The 18,470-nt window shown below is 34.5% G+C and overlaps 2 protein-coding genes and 1 pseudogene across 2 annotated transcripts; all 3 read left to right on the forward strand.

Moving 5' to 3' along the window:
- The first annotated feature begins 375 nt into the window (after nt 1-375).
- LOC133882943 (dirigent protein 23-like) lies at nt 376-939 on the forward strand. The gene has a single exon (XM_062322179.1). It carries the CDS (start codon nt 376-378, stop codon nt 937-939), a length of 564 nt encoding a protein of 187 aa, XP_062178163.1.
- Nucleotides 940-3,388: 2,449 nt separating this feature from the next.
- LOC133882085 (mitogen-activated protein kinase kinase kinase 20-like) lies at nt 3,389-4,528 on the forward strand. Its single transcript, XM_062321185.1, has one exon. It carries the CDS (start codon nt 3,389-3,391, stop codon nt 4,526-4,528), a length of 1,140 nt encoding a protein of 379 aa, XP_062177169.1.
- A 6,774-nt stretch (nt 4,529-11,302) lies between these two features.
- Nucleotides 11,303-17,855, forward strand: LOC133881432 (dirigent protein 23-like; annotated as a pseudogene).
- Nucleotides 17,856-18,470: the final 615 nt, after the last annotated feature.

Raw genomic sequence — 18,470 nt, forward strand, 5'->3', positions numbered from 1 at the left:
GACACAAGTTAAGGTGCCAAGTATCTCTAAATATAATAAATTAGGCACGTAAAAACCACTAAGTTTTACAAGTTATAAATTAATTGAATCTTATCTTAGGGGACTGGTCAATCGGTCGGAGTCAAACATAGCTGGTCGGTACTTTCCCCACCAAAAATAAGAAGTCAAGCTGTAAATCAGTTGTAAAAGAAGTTGGCCCTCCCAGAAACAAGTGGACGCCCTCAAAAGGTGGCTAAACTTATTTCTTATTCCTTTGTAGGTAAACGACCTCTGAATATAACTTGTTTTCAAAGCCAAATCCCTTGTACGTGTCTACCTATAAAGGTCTCCCTAGCATCCTCTTCTCTGTTTCACGTAGACAAAAAAGAAATGCAAATGGCAAAACTGATCGGTGTGGTACTAATGCTCTTCTCCCTAGTGGCAGCCATCCCATGGGCTCAAAGCTCTGAAGAAGAGAGCTGGGCCACAAGCCATGAGTTTCAAAAGAAGGAGACAGTGATCACCAACCTCAATTTCTACTTCCATGACATAGTCGGTGGCAAGAACCCCACCGCTGTTCGGGTGGCTCAAGCCGCTAACACAAACAAATCTCCAACCTTTTTTGGTGTTGTCATGATGGCGGATGACCCATTAACTAAAACGCCCGATCCAAATTCAAAGCTCGTCGGCAGGGCTCAGGGATTGTATGGTTCAGCAGGACAGCAGGAACTGGCTCTGATCATGGCCTTGAACTTTGGGTTCGTCGACGGCATCTACAATGGCAGCTCTATTAGCCTTCTTGGCAAGAACCCGGCGTCGCACCCAGTTCGTGAGATGGCAATCGTAGGTGGAACCGGGATTTTCCGGTTGGCACGTGGGTATGCCATCGCTCATACACATTGGTTTAACGCCACTAGCGGTGATGCTATTGTTCGGTACAATGTTACCGTGGTTCACTAGGGTTTCTTCTGTTCATAATGTTGTTTTGCTGGCCTTCTTCTCCTTAATTTCTTTTTCTTTTTTTTTTCTTTTTTTGGAAAAAATCAAATCAGTCCCTCAGTTTTCATGTGATTCAATTTAGCCCTTAAGTTTTCAATTTCAACAATTAGGTCTTTAAGTTTTTATTTGAGTTTAAATAGGTCCCTCAGTCAACCTACCATTTAATTAATTAATAGTATATCACATTAGACCAATCAATTAATGATCTGTAGCTCTCATTTAACATGTCATATGCCAACTGTACATGTCATGTGGCATAATTACTTCAAATTACAAATATATCCAAAATAATAATAAATAAATAAAAAACAATTATTTTTTAAAGTAACTGTGTCATCTGACACATACAGTTGAAACATAATTTGACGAGTAATTGTAAAAGTCCTTCATATGTCACTCTTGTGTCCTTATAAAAATGAGGTGGTTTTTAAAATCGCCATGTGATCAAAATTTAATAGTGATTAATTACAAGCACAATTGTGATTTTAAAAGCCACCTCATTTTTTATATATAAGGAACTTCTAGCACTACTCTAATTTGACATGCCAAATAAAAATTACATGACATTAATTGATTGGTTTGATATGACATATCGTTAATTAATTGGATGGTAGGTTGACGCAGAAACATATCCTCTCTATTTCAGAGCTTTTTAAGACCATTATACCCTTCCTAAATACACCAAATGGAGAGGATCCTTCTCCGGTTGACGGAGAACCTGTTTGAAATCAAAAGAAAGTTTAAGGACCTAATTGTTGAAATTGAAAACTTGAGAACTAAATTACAATTGCATCAAAACTTAAAGAACTGATTTTTTTTTTTTTTTTTTTTTCCTGTCATGCATTTATATTGAATAATTGTGGTCACCTTTTTTTTTTTTTTTTTTTGTGATTAAAATTGTCGCCATGCACCCTTGGTTCGTATACTATATAAATAATATTTTGATTAAATGCGCTTTGCCGTTTGTTTATTTTATGTGTTCAGTTAATTCTGTATTTAGTTTGTGACTAATTTTGGATCATATATGATGGTGATTAATTCCCTAAATTAAGATAAATAAGTCCACTTTAATTTATATTTCTTATGATGCATCAACAAATATATAGTGCCCTATTGAATTACTGGTTTTGTCACTTCCTCTGGCTCAGTATGACACGTACACGTGGACAATCAAATCCTAGTCTCCTTCGGATGTCCGACCTTCTATAGGAATCCGAATCACCGACTTATGATTCCACAACCCAACGGCTACTAGATATACATTAACCCTTCATTTAGGTTGCCTCATTCTTCAAGTTTCCTATTCTATCTCTGAACGGACTCAAATCTGTTCTTCTTGGCCCAGAAAAAAGATTACAATTTTCTAGATTTGTCTTCACTTTCGTTCGATAATATAGTGTTCAGTTAATTCTGTATTTAGTTTGTGACTAATTAATTTTGGATCATATATGATGCTGATTCCCTAAATTAACATACACAAATCCATTATTATTTACATTTCTTATGATGCATCAACAATATATCGTGCCCTACATATTGAATTACTGCTTTGTCAATTCCTCTGGCCCACGATTTATGACACGTACATGTGGACAATAAAATTCGGATCAGGATCTCCTATAATTTTTTTAAAATTTAAAGTTTTCAAATTGTGTGAATTTTGGGTCGTCTCATACATAGAACGATATAAAAAATGTGACATGTTACTAATGAGAATTGAGTATATTTTTATCATGTTCTTGCAAAAGCGAGCAAAAAACTGTCTTTTAAAATATAGTAAAGAAGAAACATCTTTTCAAAACTGACGAAAAAACATTTTGGAATAAAATTTTGTTGGGTTGCTTCAGTAACATGTCATATCTTTAATAGATAGCATTTTTTACTCCGTTCAATGTAAAAAAAGGGGCTTGAATTCACGTAAACTGAGAATTTAAAATTTCTCCGAAATTGTACAGTATCCAAATCCATCAAATTGTGTATCAGGATCATCTACAATTATTTGTCCAAATTTGAGAGAATTCGGACAGGTGATTGTGAGAGACCATTTATAAGATTCATTTGACCAGATAAATAATTGAACAACCAATTTTTATTTAATTATGCGAGTTCAAAAGTGATCTCCTGCCTAAATCCTCTCAAGTCAAAGAGATAATTATATAGCATCTTCATCCTAGTTTCCTTCGGATGTCCGACCTTCTATTGGAATCCGAACCACCGACTTATAATTTCACAACCCAACGGCCTACGTACATATACATTAACCCTTCATTTAGGTTGCGTCATTCTTCAAGCTAGTTTACTATTCTATCTCTGAACCGACTCAAATCTAGTTCTTGGCCCAGAAAAAAGATTACAATTTCCTAGATTTGTCTTCGATCACTTTCGTCGATCTTCATGCACGCTATCCAAAATGGATGAAGCTCATGATCATTGCGGTATGCTCTTCAAGCCTTTTCCTCGTCAAGGCTACCCTCCAATTCCGAAGCCTCGTATGGAGTGGATCAAAATTAAAGAACTTGGGAGAGGATCGTACGGCAAGGTACATTTAGCGGTATGCACGAACTCATATCCTTCTTTTGGGTTAATAGCAGTGAAGTCGGCGATTCTTGAGCACTCTTTTTCGCTTCTGAAGGAGGCCAAAATTCTTAAACGGTTTGTTGATTGTTCTGAGATTGTTCGTTGTTTCGGAGTTGATTTGAGCGTTGATCAACGCGGCCAAAGGTTCTACAATTTACTGCTGGAGTACGCATCGGGAGGTGATCTCCATGATTTAATGGAGAAAAGTGGAGGAAAGTTACAAGAAGGTGACGTCCAAAAGTATACTCGAATGATTCTCAAAGGCCTTCATTGCATCCATGAAAGGGGGTACGTTCATTGCGATCTTAAACCAGAAAACATTCTTGTTTTCTATTCTCCTAACGGCGCGAGCTACGTAAAGATCACCGACTTTGGGTTATCAAAGATTCCTGGAGACAAAAATGAGTTAATTACAAGAAAGTCTGTTTTCCGAGGAACACCTATTTACATGTCTCCGGAATCTGTTGTAGTTGGTGAAATTCAAGGCGGTTTGGATATATGGTCTCTAGGATGCATAGTAGTTGAGATGATCACCGGAAACCGGCCGTGGGAATTCATGGAAGACACGGAGATGAAGGCTTTGATGCTTCAGATTGCTATGGAGACACCCAAGATTCCCGAAAACATGTCAGAGATTGGCAAGGATTTCTTGCGAAGGTGTTTTGCGAGGGACCCGAGAAAGAGGTGGACGGCTGAGATGCTACTGCGTCATCCTTTTCTGGTTGAGACTACTGATGTTCTACCATTTACAACAACTGGTCTTTGTTTTTCTTCATCAATTTCAGGGAAACCGTACTCTTCAGAAAGGTTGCTGATCCCTCCTCCTCCTGGATTTGAATCAGTTGCAAGGAAACCATTTGTTCAGAAAAATTTGGGTCCTCCTCCTGGGTTTGAATCAATTGCAAGGAAACCATTTGTTCAGAAAAATTTGGGTCCTCCTCCAGGGTTTTCTTCCAAAAGTATCCTGGCATAGCGGCATGACTAAGATAGTCAAACAACACTGAAGCAAAGCAGAGTAACTGAGTGCCATCTTGAATTCTTGATCTTTTAGATTGAATGAATCTAGCCGGCCCCTTAATTTCTTATGTAGTAGAAGTTTTATTGTATTAATTAAGCTTTCAGTTTTCTTTTATTTCTCTATTTGTATTTCTCCATTTGGTTTAATGAAATAATTAACCAGCTGTTTATCCAAGAAGACAATCTTTGCATGGTTTTTAGTTTCATTTGATCTTGTCTCTGTTTCTATATATGGTTTGCGTCGAACAAATGGACCCAGTCCGAGATAAGCCATATCAATGAGGATAAATAAATTATAGCTAGGTAAAATTGAATAATCATATCTGGGTTAATTGCCTCAGCCTTGGTGATGATCAAGCTATTGCAGGCAGAAATTAATTAGTTAATTTACCCGAGGCCTTATTGTTTAATTAATCACCCTCGAAAATGGTTCTCAAGAGGTAGTTCAATCGGTTGGAGACTACACCTCATGAAGCGGAGGTCACTAGTTCGAATCATCATCTCTCATATTGTGTGGACATGTCAAAAAATGAATAAACAAATCACCCTTGAAAATGAAATTAATTTAATTTAATATGCATTTAATTTATTTATTTTTCTCTCTTTTCTGATTAGCCAGGCCTTTTGGAAGCTAAGCTAAGACCTTCTTTTGAAAAGTGGTGTATCATTAAAAGTGAAGAAAAGTCACAAATATTGTGTGGATAAAAATGGCCCTAGACAACCTTAGATAAAATTCATTTTCTCTGCTTTGCAACACACTAGCATGATATATTTGCTAATGGGTCAGTTGAAAGACAACATTTCATTTCAGAAATGTTGCATGTTGCTTACAAGGTATATTTATATTTTGTTTTAAATGATAATTAATTTTTGTTGAATTATTTATTTATTTAGTTACTGTATTCTTTAATATTTTTAATCAATTTTTTGTTCAACCATATTTTTTTAACCACTATTTTTTAATCTTGTTATGTGTAAACCAAAATCTTCAATTCCCACAAACTAAGAGTTAGGGCTTAATGTTCTTACCCAAGCCTTGCTTGTGAAGCTCTTTCCTCTGTGGCTTCAAAACATTTTAGAAATCTCTCATTTATCCTCCTTTCAGTACTCTCTTGGCTGCTGGGTGGTTGAGGGAAATGAGCCACCTAAGGTTTATGGGGTATTTATAAGTAATTTTAGAAATCCATCATATGTCACTCTTGCGTCTTTCTAAAAATGAAGTGACTTTTAAAATTACCACTTGATCAAAATTCAATAGTGATCTATCGCAAGCTCAGTGGTAATTTTAAAAGTCACCTCATTTTTGGAAGAACATAAAAATGACACAAAAGAGACTTTTAGCATTATTCAGTATTTATATAGGCTCCCCGTTATTTTTAAGGTCGAGACATTATTTTCGCATTTCAATTGTCTCCGTTCGAATGGCTCACGTGCCGTTATAATGGACAACCCATATTTGATTGCTAACGTGAATCATTAAAATGATGAACCAAAAGTTCTTACGCTCTTACGCGGCATCGTTCAAATTAACATTGTTTGAAGCGTTCAAACGGTGCATCTAAACCTATTCCAAGTGTTTTAATCCCGCACTTCTTATTAAAGCTTTTATTATTTGCCTATATTATAGTTAATATTTTTCCAAAATTGAGTGTTTACCTAAATTTATTATTTCTATATATGAACATAAAACCTTCTTTGAGTTATGATTATAATTGTTATTAAATTTTCTTTTAAAGACTTATCACGTGTTTGTTATATTACATCTGATCTCCTCTGTCAAAATTTCAATTCTAACTCGACGTAAATTATATTTCATTTGATTCATACGTGCGCGCATGGTGCCCCTAATCCCAACAACCAACTAATCAAATACACGTTATGAACTAGAAAGAAATTCTAAGTAATAATGTTCCCGTAAAATATTTTCCTAGCTTAGCCAAAAAAATAAATAAATATATATATATATATATATATATAGCCAGTAATGTCCAACTTTCAACAACCTCTGGCGACAGTACATCAAAGGTTCAGTGGTGAACCAGCAAATTTCAAGTACCGTTTGAGTCTTTGAGAAGAAAAAACACAACCTCGAAAATGATTTACAAAATTTAAAAACAGAAACTATTTTTCGAAAGTAAAAAAACTTTTTCAATTTAACTATATTTCCAGTTGCACCAAACCCTATTTTTCAAAAGATATTTTAACCCTAAACAAACTAAGCCTAAAATTCAAAACAATAGATATGGCTTGTCCATACACAGCCAATATATAGGTAACATTACAAGTATTTACAACTACATGTCCAAAAATCTACATGGTCAAAATGTCCTAGTCTGGGCAATGCTTTGTCAGGAAAAAAGCAAAACCAAGCTAATATGAATCCTCGTCCCTTGTGGCCAGCCACTCCTCACTGGAGTCTCTCTTTCAACTCTGTGATCCCCATCTCAATCCGCTCTAATATTTGCCGGTCCCTTTGTTGCTCCACGACCATGGTGGCGATGTTCTAGCCCACGCCGCTCACCGCCTGAATCAGCTGCTCAATCAATGCTTTCAGCTCCTCCATCATTGAAAGAGCGTGTTGTGATGATGATGAGGCCTCCTGCTTCGTTGACCCATCAATGTCTTGAAGCAGTCCATACTTAAACTTTTTAATTAAACATGTTGAGACAGTTTCCGGTAGGTGACGTGTCGATCAGGAATTTGCCTCGTATGCTCCTTCTTCCAACTCCTACAAAAGAAAGATGCGTCGGGGGATTCCGACAATCCCGCTCCGATGCTTAAATGAGTGTATTGTTCTGAGAATAAATGTGCAAAGTAATGCTAGAGAGATTAAATAGCGTACCTCCATATTTTGAAGGGTCTTTGGTATTTATAGAGATTGGAGAGCAGTTAACCGGTTCCTTGTATATTCGGGAATCGGTAGTTGAAGAGAACGTGGCCTCGAGCGCACGGATATTTCGTGTCCACGACCCCTTATGAGTGATGTCGTTGGTGAAGCTTTGGGCGCATGATTTTAGTTGTGCTTCGTACGTCGTATCCCCTAAATCCCAGGTAATCTCGAGATTTAAGCGAGCGTAAGTGTCAGATGGCACCCAGGTCGGCTATCCGGGTCGAATAGTCAGGTCGGTTGAACAGGTTGGGCCCAAATGATCCTGGTGGGCTTGGATAGATTAATTCCTCTTGAACTATTTTGACCTGGTCGGGTGGACCCAATGGGCTTGGTGTTCGAGTTGGGTCAAACACCCAAGAAGGCCAATATTCTCCCCAACAAAACAAGTCAGACCCCTCTAACATAATCTATTAATTTGTGTTGGGTTATTTGGTTCATAGGTTGTGTAAAAAATTGCTAAATCTAAATGTCATGTATTAGATTCGGATTGTGTCGAGGTATGAGTTTAAGACTATATAAGTCAATTCTAACTTGATACATTAATTAAATAAATCAAACCCTTCAATTATAATACACTAATTTCGTATTGAGTTTTTTACGAGTTTGCGAATCATGTAAAAAATGACCTGTCGTAAAATTGAGAGACGGTTGTGGGACTTGGTACTCAAGCAGGTGAATTTTATACCCAGGTTACTGGAAATTTGCCCAACGCACTTAAACCCCTTATTTCTTCATGTTCAAATTTTAAAAAGGAAAAAATACACATATCTCTCTCAAACTACTATTCAATTGTCAATATACCCTCCAAACTACCAATTATATCCATATCTCCTCTCAAACTACTAAAACATGTTAATGTCCCCCCTAAGACCAACAAAAAGACAAAAATGACACTAATTATTTTTTCAATAACAAAAAATTGTCTTTATAAATTCGAAAATTAAAAAAAAAAAAAAAGAACGATTTTTTTTTAAAAAAAAAAAAAACTATAAAATAAATGAAATTAAAAAAGAAAACAAACGAAAAAAAAAAAAACTATTTTTTTTTTATTTTTTTTGTTTTATTTTTTATAAATTTTTGTTATTTTAGATTTATTTTAATGATCTTTTTAGTTTTTTTTTAAAATTTAATAACTTTAGAAAGGGTATTTTTGTCATTAGGGGGGAACATAACAAATTTTGGTATTTTAGAGGAGAAGATTGACACAATCGTATAAAAATTCGGGGAGAAATTTTCAAAAAATTCCAATTCGACTTTTTGAGCTATAAAATTTTTTTTTTTTTTTAAAAAAAAAAATAAAAATAAAAATAAAAAAAAAAAAAAAAAAAAAAAAAGAAAAGAAAAGAAAAGGGAAAGGGATAATCCAATTTGAGTCTGGTTTTGATGTTGCCCAAGGCTTTTGCTCCAATTGGTATGGGTTAGTACTGGGTCATCGCAAATTGCCCACCTTCTCTATCCTTTCGAGTTTCATAGAAGATCCATTAGCTTAGGACCTGAACTACATCTAAGCCCGTCGATCAGGCCTCGGTCTCTATGGCTTTGCGAAGAGGCCTTATCAATTGGGCAAGAATTTTGTCTTCACCCTGTGGAAAATAGAATACTGCCCACTCTTAAGCATTTTGGGCCTCAAAATGATTAGCCAACCATGAGATAATCATAAGACTAAGATTTATGCTACATTTTTATTACGCTTTTATTTTATTAAGCTGGTATAGTGCATCTGCCAATAATAATAAAAAATTAAGCACTGCCACATCAGCTCAGTAAGATGAAAATATAGTATGTAGCATTGTTCTACTCATAAATGGTAGACCTATAATTCGTTTATAACTATTTTATAACTTGTTGACACTTGTCAGCATGCAATTGAAGAGTAAAAAAAAAAATTAGAAGCTAGTGTGCCAGTGCCACCCTTCAATCATATGCTAGCATGTAAAAAAATAGTAGGCTAATTGTAAATTTAGCATTGCTCTCCCCCATGAAATTGATTCAATGACACATTTGCAAAGTCATTGCCCAATAGAATGTTGTAGCCTATCAATATTTTCCGTCAGAAAATATTTTCAACGAAATTATTTTTGTGATTCTTCGAAAATATTTTTCATCGTTTGCCTCGTATAGAAAATGATCGACAACAAAAAAAGGCTTAAGACTCCCAGCAACCTCTGGTAGAGGTCCAACGGTAGTCCAACAACCTCTAGTGGTGGTCCGATAGTAGTCAGGTGAACTCCGGGAATTTGAGAATTAGAGGCTCAAACTCCAAAAAAAAAAAAAAAAAAAAAAAAAAAAAAAAAAAAAAGAAAAAAGAGAAAGGGAAACCATTTTACAAAAATTAAAGAAGCTTTTTCAATCAATCCGAAAAATATTTTTTGGTTTAATTATAATTTTTTGCTACAAAAAACAAAAAAACAAAAAAAAACAAAATAATAATGATAATAATTCTGCTTTACAGAAATCATATTAATACTTGTAATTGGTACAATTGTTCTTTTGTTTTTGAGCTGATTCTAAATATTCGGCCCAGTCAGCCATACATCTTCCTTAAGAAGTTGTTGATGTTAGACAGGTTGTCTTGGCATAATATAATTGCATAAGGCACTTGATTATTGGCCTGCTCATTGTCATAACTTCTAACTCTTCTTTTCATCTTTTGCACATTTCAAAACGGTGAGAAACAAGGCAGCCCTAAATTAGTCTTGATATGGTAGGTGGAAAATAATAGAGGAAAAAAATTGAAGCAAAGAAGTGACTTTTTGTCAAAACCCTGTGGAAGCATATTGTGAACAACTACGATAGATAGTTGATACATTCTTCCAACTTTAAGTTCCATTTAATATTCTTCTGGCCAGAGAAGTTGTATTCAATACATGGGAAAACCAAAAAGAAAAAATGGTAGGTTGGTAGCAAAATTTAACATTGAGCTATTGTAAATCATTATTGTAAAATCATCACTTATCTCATTATTTATTTTAGAAGTTTAAGTTGATAAAAGAAAACTTTAATTAATATTTTAACACTCAACCCAATCTCAGGTGTCATTGTCTAGATGAGGTTGACACCGAATAATTATTGAAAGAATCAGTTGATTAGACTCCGTACTTTAAGCGAACGATAAAAAGAAACAATTACAAGTGACCTCGTCGAATGTACCAACAAGGGACAATCATATGGCTAAATTAATCAGTATTTTCTTAGGGAAGAAGAATGGTAAGCTTAGAAGATTGTTGTGTAGAGATAGAATAAATGGAAATAGCTCTTTTCTTCACGTCATAGGGTCTTTTTTCCTCTGCATGGGTGTTTCGCCAAGTGTCCCCTACTGTTGAGCAATTTTCTAGTGTTTGGTCACTAATCCTGACGAGTCACATCTCACGTCGTATCTTGCCTTTCGTCGTAATACGGCTCTGGGAAGGCCATAGTGTCAAACTAAATGCCATCTACCAAGAATATGAGAAGCGATTGAAGTGGGGTTATCAGAAAACTATGTCAGGCTCTAAGGATTTCGTGTTAAGGAAGCAAATCAATTCACAAGTAGCCAACTATGCTAAACTCTGCGAGTTGTTAAGACTCTCCAGAGGCCCAATTGGACCTGGCCCGGTCGCTTGCATGCAGTGTCACCCGCCAAATAGGCCTTGTTGGCTCTATCTTGGGCCCGGGGCCCACTATTAGAGGGATTGTTCTTGGATACTATTACGCTTCCCGCCATCACTACGCATGTCAATCTGCATTTTCATTGGCTGCAAGTGCAAGACTCAAGAGCAAGAACATCTCCAATATAAGGTAGACTAGGTAGTTGGTCACCAACAACGAGAATATATTGTCAATTGCATGACAAAAACAAAAGTTAAAATAGAGACAATAAAGACCCTCCCTCCTCCCTACTCCCTACTCCGTAGCCTGATCAGTGAAAGGGGGAATGGCAAAGCTAGCTCTGCTTCTGCTTTTCTCACTTGGCATGGCCATGCCATTGGTGTACAGCATCGTTGAAGAGCCCAAAGGAGTTGATGAATGGTTCCAAAACCTCCATTATGCCAAACAGAAGGTGTCCCGGCTCCATTTTTACCTTCACGACACACTCTCAGGGAAAAACGTAAGTTCAGTACAAGTTGTAAGCATAATTTAAATAAAATGCTAATAAAATAAGCAACGGAATTAAATATAAATACCTCCGGCCATTTTTGCTCAAACATATGAAGAAGCTTTAGCGATAAACAGAAATTCTGTAAAATAGAATTAGATTGAAGATCTTCTGACCTATGCCTACAGGTGCCAATAGATGGATACACAGGGCTCTTTATATAGGTAGGCCAGGGACCCTAATCTTTAATGGTTAGCTGATTTTATTCCTCCCATCAAGGAATTAAATTATAAACATAAATATAAAAACCGTTATTATCATGAACCATAATGTGGAATATAAAAAACCGTTTAAATCATATTGAATACATTTATTATAATTACCGTTACAGTAATTAAAAGCCGTAACCGTTACATCAAATTAAATATGACATAAGGGACATTTATGTAATTTCTTACATTCTCCCACTTAGCCCTTATGACACATATAATTCCTTACGATATTCAGTTCTTCAATATGACAATTACTTTATTTATTCCAAGAATTCAAGAAATCCTCCCACTCACAAAAGGAATACTACACATGAATCATGGCGGTAAAACTTTATATAATAAGTTGTCCCTTTCATGTATTACATATAAAATATTCCCTAAATGAGCACTATATGGGCAATCAAACTTTATGAATAAACTTCTCATAAGTTATTCGGGTCCTACTTTAGTTTTATCCCCATGGATGATATAACAAATGTGCACAAAACTTTATAAACAATAACTTGATGTCTATAGACCAAATAGAGAAAAACTAAGCAGAAATGAATTAATGAATTTCATATACTTCGCATGACTTTATACTTTCTTTACCGGTAAACTTTTAGTCATGGGAACTGCAATCATTAATTCAGTACTTATATGCTCAATAGACATTTTATATCTCTTTAATGTTCTCTCGTACTGAGATACTTAATGTCGATATATTTACTTCTGCTTCTACTCTTTGTTCTTATAAAAGAAGACTATAGTAGAATTACCGCAGAGTATCTTTATGGTCTAACTCTAAAATCGACAATACTGAGACTTTCAACAAAATGTCTCATCCATCATGCCTGTGTACTAAATTCATAGCACGCGAGAATTTTAGCTTTCATGGTAGATGTAGCGACTATAGTTTGGTTTGCATACTGCATCTCTAGGATATACCCCTCAATAAAAGATATATACCTTAAAGAAGACTTTCTACTATCTACACAATCAGCAAAACTCAAATCTAAACAACTAACCACCTCCAAATGGAAAGTATATCTTTATGTTAAGTTGTACTTCTTGGTTCCTTGCATATACCGCAAGACTTTATTTGCAGCACTTTTTTTTTGACCAAATATTCTTATTGTCAGTTCAATGATTAAGTCTAGTGCAAGCCTATACTTGCATTAGGTTGCATAATGCATATGCTTACAAAAGACCTTTCATCTGTCCTTTTGTTCCAATACCTTTTGGGACAATTAATATCTATTAAATTTGTCCCTCTTAATTGCTACTGAAGGTGCAAAATCCTTCATTCTAAATCTTCTCAAAACTTATTCAATGTAGGCCTTCCGAGACAATGTTAATGTGCTTTATGTCTCTTGTGAATCTCTATGTCAAAGTCATAAGAGGTTTCACCCAAATCCTTCATTTCAAAGTTTTGTGAGATAAACTTTATGTAGCAAAACTTAAATCACTTGCTTACAAAATAATATCTACATATGGGACTAGAATGATTACTTTACTCCCACTGACCTTAAGGTATATATACTAATTAACAAGATTTTCAATAATCAATGAAGTAATAACCTTGTAAAAAGTACTACCAATGTGAGATCTATATCAGCCCAAAAATAGATTTATTTATTTTGCAAGCATTCTGACTGTTATTTATAAAACCCTTAGATTGTCTCATGTAGACCTCATATTTAAGATCTCAATTCAAGAAAGTTGTTTTCACATCTATTTAATGCAGCTCTAGGTCAAAATGGGCTACTTATGCTATGATTATCTTAATGAATCATTCTTAGGTACTGGAGAGAATGTTTCATGATAATCAATGCCTTCCTTATGAGTAAAACCATTGGCTACGAGTCTAGCTTGACTTTTGAGCCATGAATTTATCTCTTACTTCATGGCATTGAATCATAATGTGGAGTTTTCTCCACTCATAGCATGTGAAAACAATTTTGGATCATCTTTATATCCAATGTCAACATCAGACTCTGGGAGATATACAAACATGATCACTAAGAATTGTTGATCTCCTTATTCTATAGGATTTTCTTAATTCTACTTCCTCTGCATTTTGCAATGGGAGAATAGATTTATTTTGAACTTGTTCTGTATGAGTTGGTTGTTCTAGAACTGATTGTGGCTCAGGATAATCAATTTGATTTTCCCTGAATACAATCAATCTTCCTCTATGAGGAGAAGATTTGGCCAACTCTAGTGCTTCCTCAAATTTCAATTTGTGTGAATGAGCACTCCCACTAGGTTCTGTATCTTCTAGAAATTTTACAATCAACAACTCTATGATTATATGAAGGATAATAAAACATTAAAACCCCTTAGAGTTCACTAGATATCCTATAAAAGATCCGTTGATTGTCCTTGAATCTAATTTCCTTAGGCGAGGATTATAAATCCCCTCTTTAACAAGGCAACCCCATATGTGTAAATAATTTAAACTTGGCTTCCATCTATTTCATACTTTAAAAAGTATCTTAAGAACAACCTTAGATGAAATCATGTTTAACATATACACAACGGTCTTTAAAGCTTTACTCTATAAGGGTAATAGCAGATTAGTATTACTAATCATTTCCCTTTTGTGTGTACCTACCATAATACTCTTTGCCTATATCAAATCTTATGATCTTCATGTTGTTTCTCTTCTTCTACCTTATAGGTATTGAAAGCATTCAATACATTAGCCTTATTATTTTAGAAGATATAGATACATAAATCTTATATGGTCATAACTAAATGAAATAAAAATATCTCTGACCATTTAGGCAATGAGTATGAAAAGGTCAACACCTATCAATATGCATCATCTCAAGAATTTCAAAATGCTCTCGTTGGCATCTTTAGTGGTCTTGTTGGTATGCTTTCCCTCCACACAAGTACCAAAATCAATAAATTATTATTTATCGACTTTTATTTTCTTTATGGAGATATATTTCAATCTCCAATGCCATGATAAGAGTATTTTTCATTCACAATACTCCACTTTACGTCAACATCATTATGCAAAAATAAACAATAAATTTGCTTCAAACTTGGGATACAGATAAATTTTAATAAACCATCAACTAATATTCCACCCTAAATAAAAATTTCAAGTTAAAAAAATTGAAATTTTATTTAACAAGCTAAAATATAAATTAAATTTTTCTTGAAAAATCTGGAATATTTAAAACATTATTGAGGTAAAAATAACTGAATTTTAAAATTAATCTATAAATCCCAATAACCTTCAATTGTAAACACGTGTTATTCATTTTAAGAAAACTTTGCATTGTGTTGACAACATGGATTGTTAACCAGAATCAATTCATAACATATTTAAAGGAGTCAATAAAGGAGATTCACTACACACTATATAAATGAGATTTTATTAATTTCTAGTCATTTCTTTTACTTCATGCAATTTTTCTTTATATGCCCTTATGTTTTCTTTATTGCAAGAGAAATAAGTATCTTGATTACCAAAATACTTTCTTGGCACCTTATTCTCATGCTTTAAATGTTGGATATTATTGCCTTTATTGGTATTTTCTTTAACATGAGTAATCATGTGAAGACTTTATGGATTCTCTCATCTTCTTAAACACACATGGTTAGAAGTTCATTTAATTAACCAATTATCTTTATGTGTGCTAGAAGATAAAATAATCAGAAGAGAAAATTCAAAATGAAATATACCAAGAATGACTTAAAAAATCTCAATATTTAGGGAATTAAGCTAACTTATCATATCCCCCATTCCCATAATGGGATTAGAAACACTTTTGAGACCATAAAAGCATTTTTCCAATCAGAAAAATTATTAGCATAAAGTATTGGAACATGCAACTACTAAAAGTAAAGTGATAGAAATAACTGCAATAACAAAAAAATAAACAAACAAAAAAAAATACTTTAATGCTATGAAGTAACTTTATTTTAAATTAGTCAATGCCAATTTAATAGTAAATAGTAAATTTCAACCTACCTGTGGGCAAAGGTTGCATCACGCATGAAATTTTACCATTTATTAATAAGACTAATAAATTTAAACATTAATAAATAAAATTCTTCGTACCTGTGGGCCTAAGAGAAACTTTACTTTTAATGTTAAATTTGTTATCTTATTCTAATTAAGTCATAAAAATAAAAACGTCCCTGTGGGGATAAGCAATTAATTTTATGAATTAATTACAACATGATGTTAATTTTCTATATAAAGTTCAAATGTGTACGACCTTTATGTAATTATTATAAAATTAGGATGCTGTGGCTCTCCCAAAATCATAATAATTACGCTACAATTTATGAACATCTAATAAAATTCTTTATGATGTTCATACGTGTAATCCTGATGTAATTATCAATAAAAAATGGGATGCTGTGGCTCTCCCAAAATATTATGATAATTACGTGTGTGTAATCCTGATGCAATTATTATTCAAAAATTGGAATGCTTTGGCTCTCCCAAAATTATCATAATAATTGCGACTTCATTAACATCTAATCAACTTTATAGATGCCCACAAATGACCCCAAGAATATAACAAACCAATACCTGAATGGGGTAAACAGCATTTTCCAAGGTGTAACCAGGTGAGTTCCCAGGAAAGTGAAGGGGTCACAACGGACACACTTAAATCCCAAGACTTTCCTTAGCCAGAACTTTTCTAGACATTGCATTCTTGGATATTACTGTAAACACGTCAGCATGTATGGTATTGTTAATTATTCTTAGGTCTAGGCATCAAACAAATTATATTTAAACAATATAATTCAAAATTTAATTATATTCCTAAGTTCAAGTATTAAAGAAACAATAATTTAAATACTGAACATGTAAAACATAAGAGAAATAAATTCCAAGTGTTTTTTTTTTTTTTTTTTAAATTCTAGATGGGCTACTAGAAATGGGTTGGGCTTTTGCATCAGCCCACTTAATGATCCAGTTCTCTTTTTTTTTTTAACTGGATCGGGCTTGTGCTGGATTTTACCTCATTGGGCTGGCCCATTATGGTCAGCCCACTTATAGACCCAAAATTGGCATGAATCGGGCTGGGTATAGTTTCAGTATTGGGCTGGCCCATTTGGGTCAGCCCCTTTAGTGACCAAAAATTGCATGGGTTTTAAAATCCTATCCCATTAACCCAAATATCATAACCCATTGACCCGAAAATTTAAACCAACGAAAATTTAATCAAAACTGAATGCTAAGCAAATTGGCATAGAGGCAGGCTCTGATACCACATGTAAGCATAATTTAAATAAAATGCTAATAAAATAAACAGCGGAATTGAATATAAATACATCCGGCCATTTTTGCTCAAACATATGAAGAAGCTTTAGCGATAAACAGAAATTCTGCAAAATAGAATTAGATTGAAGATCTTCTGGCCTATGCCTATAGGTGCCAATAGATGGATACATAGGACTCTTTATATAGGTAGGCCAGGGACCCTAATCTTTAATGGTTAGCTGATTTTATTCCTCCCATCAAAGTATTAAATTACAAACATAAATATAAAAACCGTTATTATCATGAACCATAATGTGGAATATAAAAAACCGTTTAAATCATATTGAATGCATTTATTATAATTACCGTTACAGTAATTAAAAGCCATAACCGTTACATCAAATTAAATATGACATAAGGGACATTTATGTAATTTCTTACACAAGTAGCCCAAGCATCATCCACCGTGAAATCACCCACCATCTTTGGAGCAGTTTTTATTTTTGATGACCCACTGACAGAAGGCCCCGAACCCACTTCTAGGCTCGTGGGTAGGGCTCAGGGGCTCGAAGGGTCAGCTGGGCAGCAAGAACTCGGTCTACTTGTGGCCATGAACTTTGTTTTCACAACTGGGAAGTTCAAAATGCTAGCAGCGTTACCATTTTGGGCAGAAATACTGCTCTGAAACCGCCAAGTGAGATGCCAATCATTGGCGGGACTGGTGTTTTCCGATTGGCACGTGGGTTTGTGATCGCAAAGACACATTCTCTTAATGTTACCACCGGTAACGGTGTTCTCGAGTACTGTGTTGTAGCTATACATTATTGAGCAATAATAATAATGGAGTCCCTCTTCATTGTCGTGGATTGAAAGTCTAAAAGTTGAAATATTAAGAACATCATGAATTGATCCACTTGCGGAGAAAATTTCATGACTACATGGTAACTAGCTAGGAATCTTTAGTTAGTTCTCCTGTTAATTTTTTGGTCATCTTCCTGTAAAGTTCTTAATGTTAGACAAGTTGTCAGGGCATACCATAGGATCTAAGCATCAAGGCACACGTGTCATGTTGAGCGTATGTGTGAGGTGTTCCGCATTATTAAGATGTAAGAAGAGTGGGGTGGTTTATATAGTATTGTTGGGCTCAAACTCATAGGATTAAACTTTTGGGTTAAGTAGTGTCTCAACATGCTATATATTATATATGGGCTCACTAAAATGAACTTCCCTAGAAATATTCCCAACAACTGGTATTAGAGCCACGGTTAGTTTCCTAGAACAAGTGTCTAGACATATTTGTTTCATCTCCAGTAAACATGACACTCTTGAAAATGTAAAAAGACTCACAAGCGAGGGAGAATTCAGTCAATGTGTAACAGACTCACAAGTGAGTGGGAGATAGGAGATTGTTAAGTGCACTTGTGAGGTATCTCACATTGCTAA

Source organism: Alnus glutinosa, chromosome 11 (genome assembly GCF_958979055.1).
Source record: "Alnus glutinosa chromosome 11, dhAlnGlut1.1, whole genome shotgun sequence".
Classification (NCBI taxonomy): domain Eukaryota; kingdom Viridiplantae; phylum Streptophyta; class Magnoliopsida; order Fagales; family Betulaceae; genus Alnus; species Alnus glutinosa.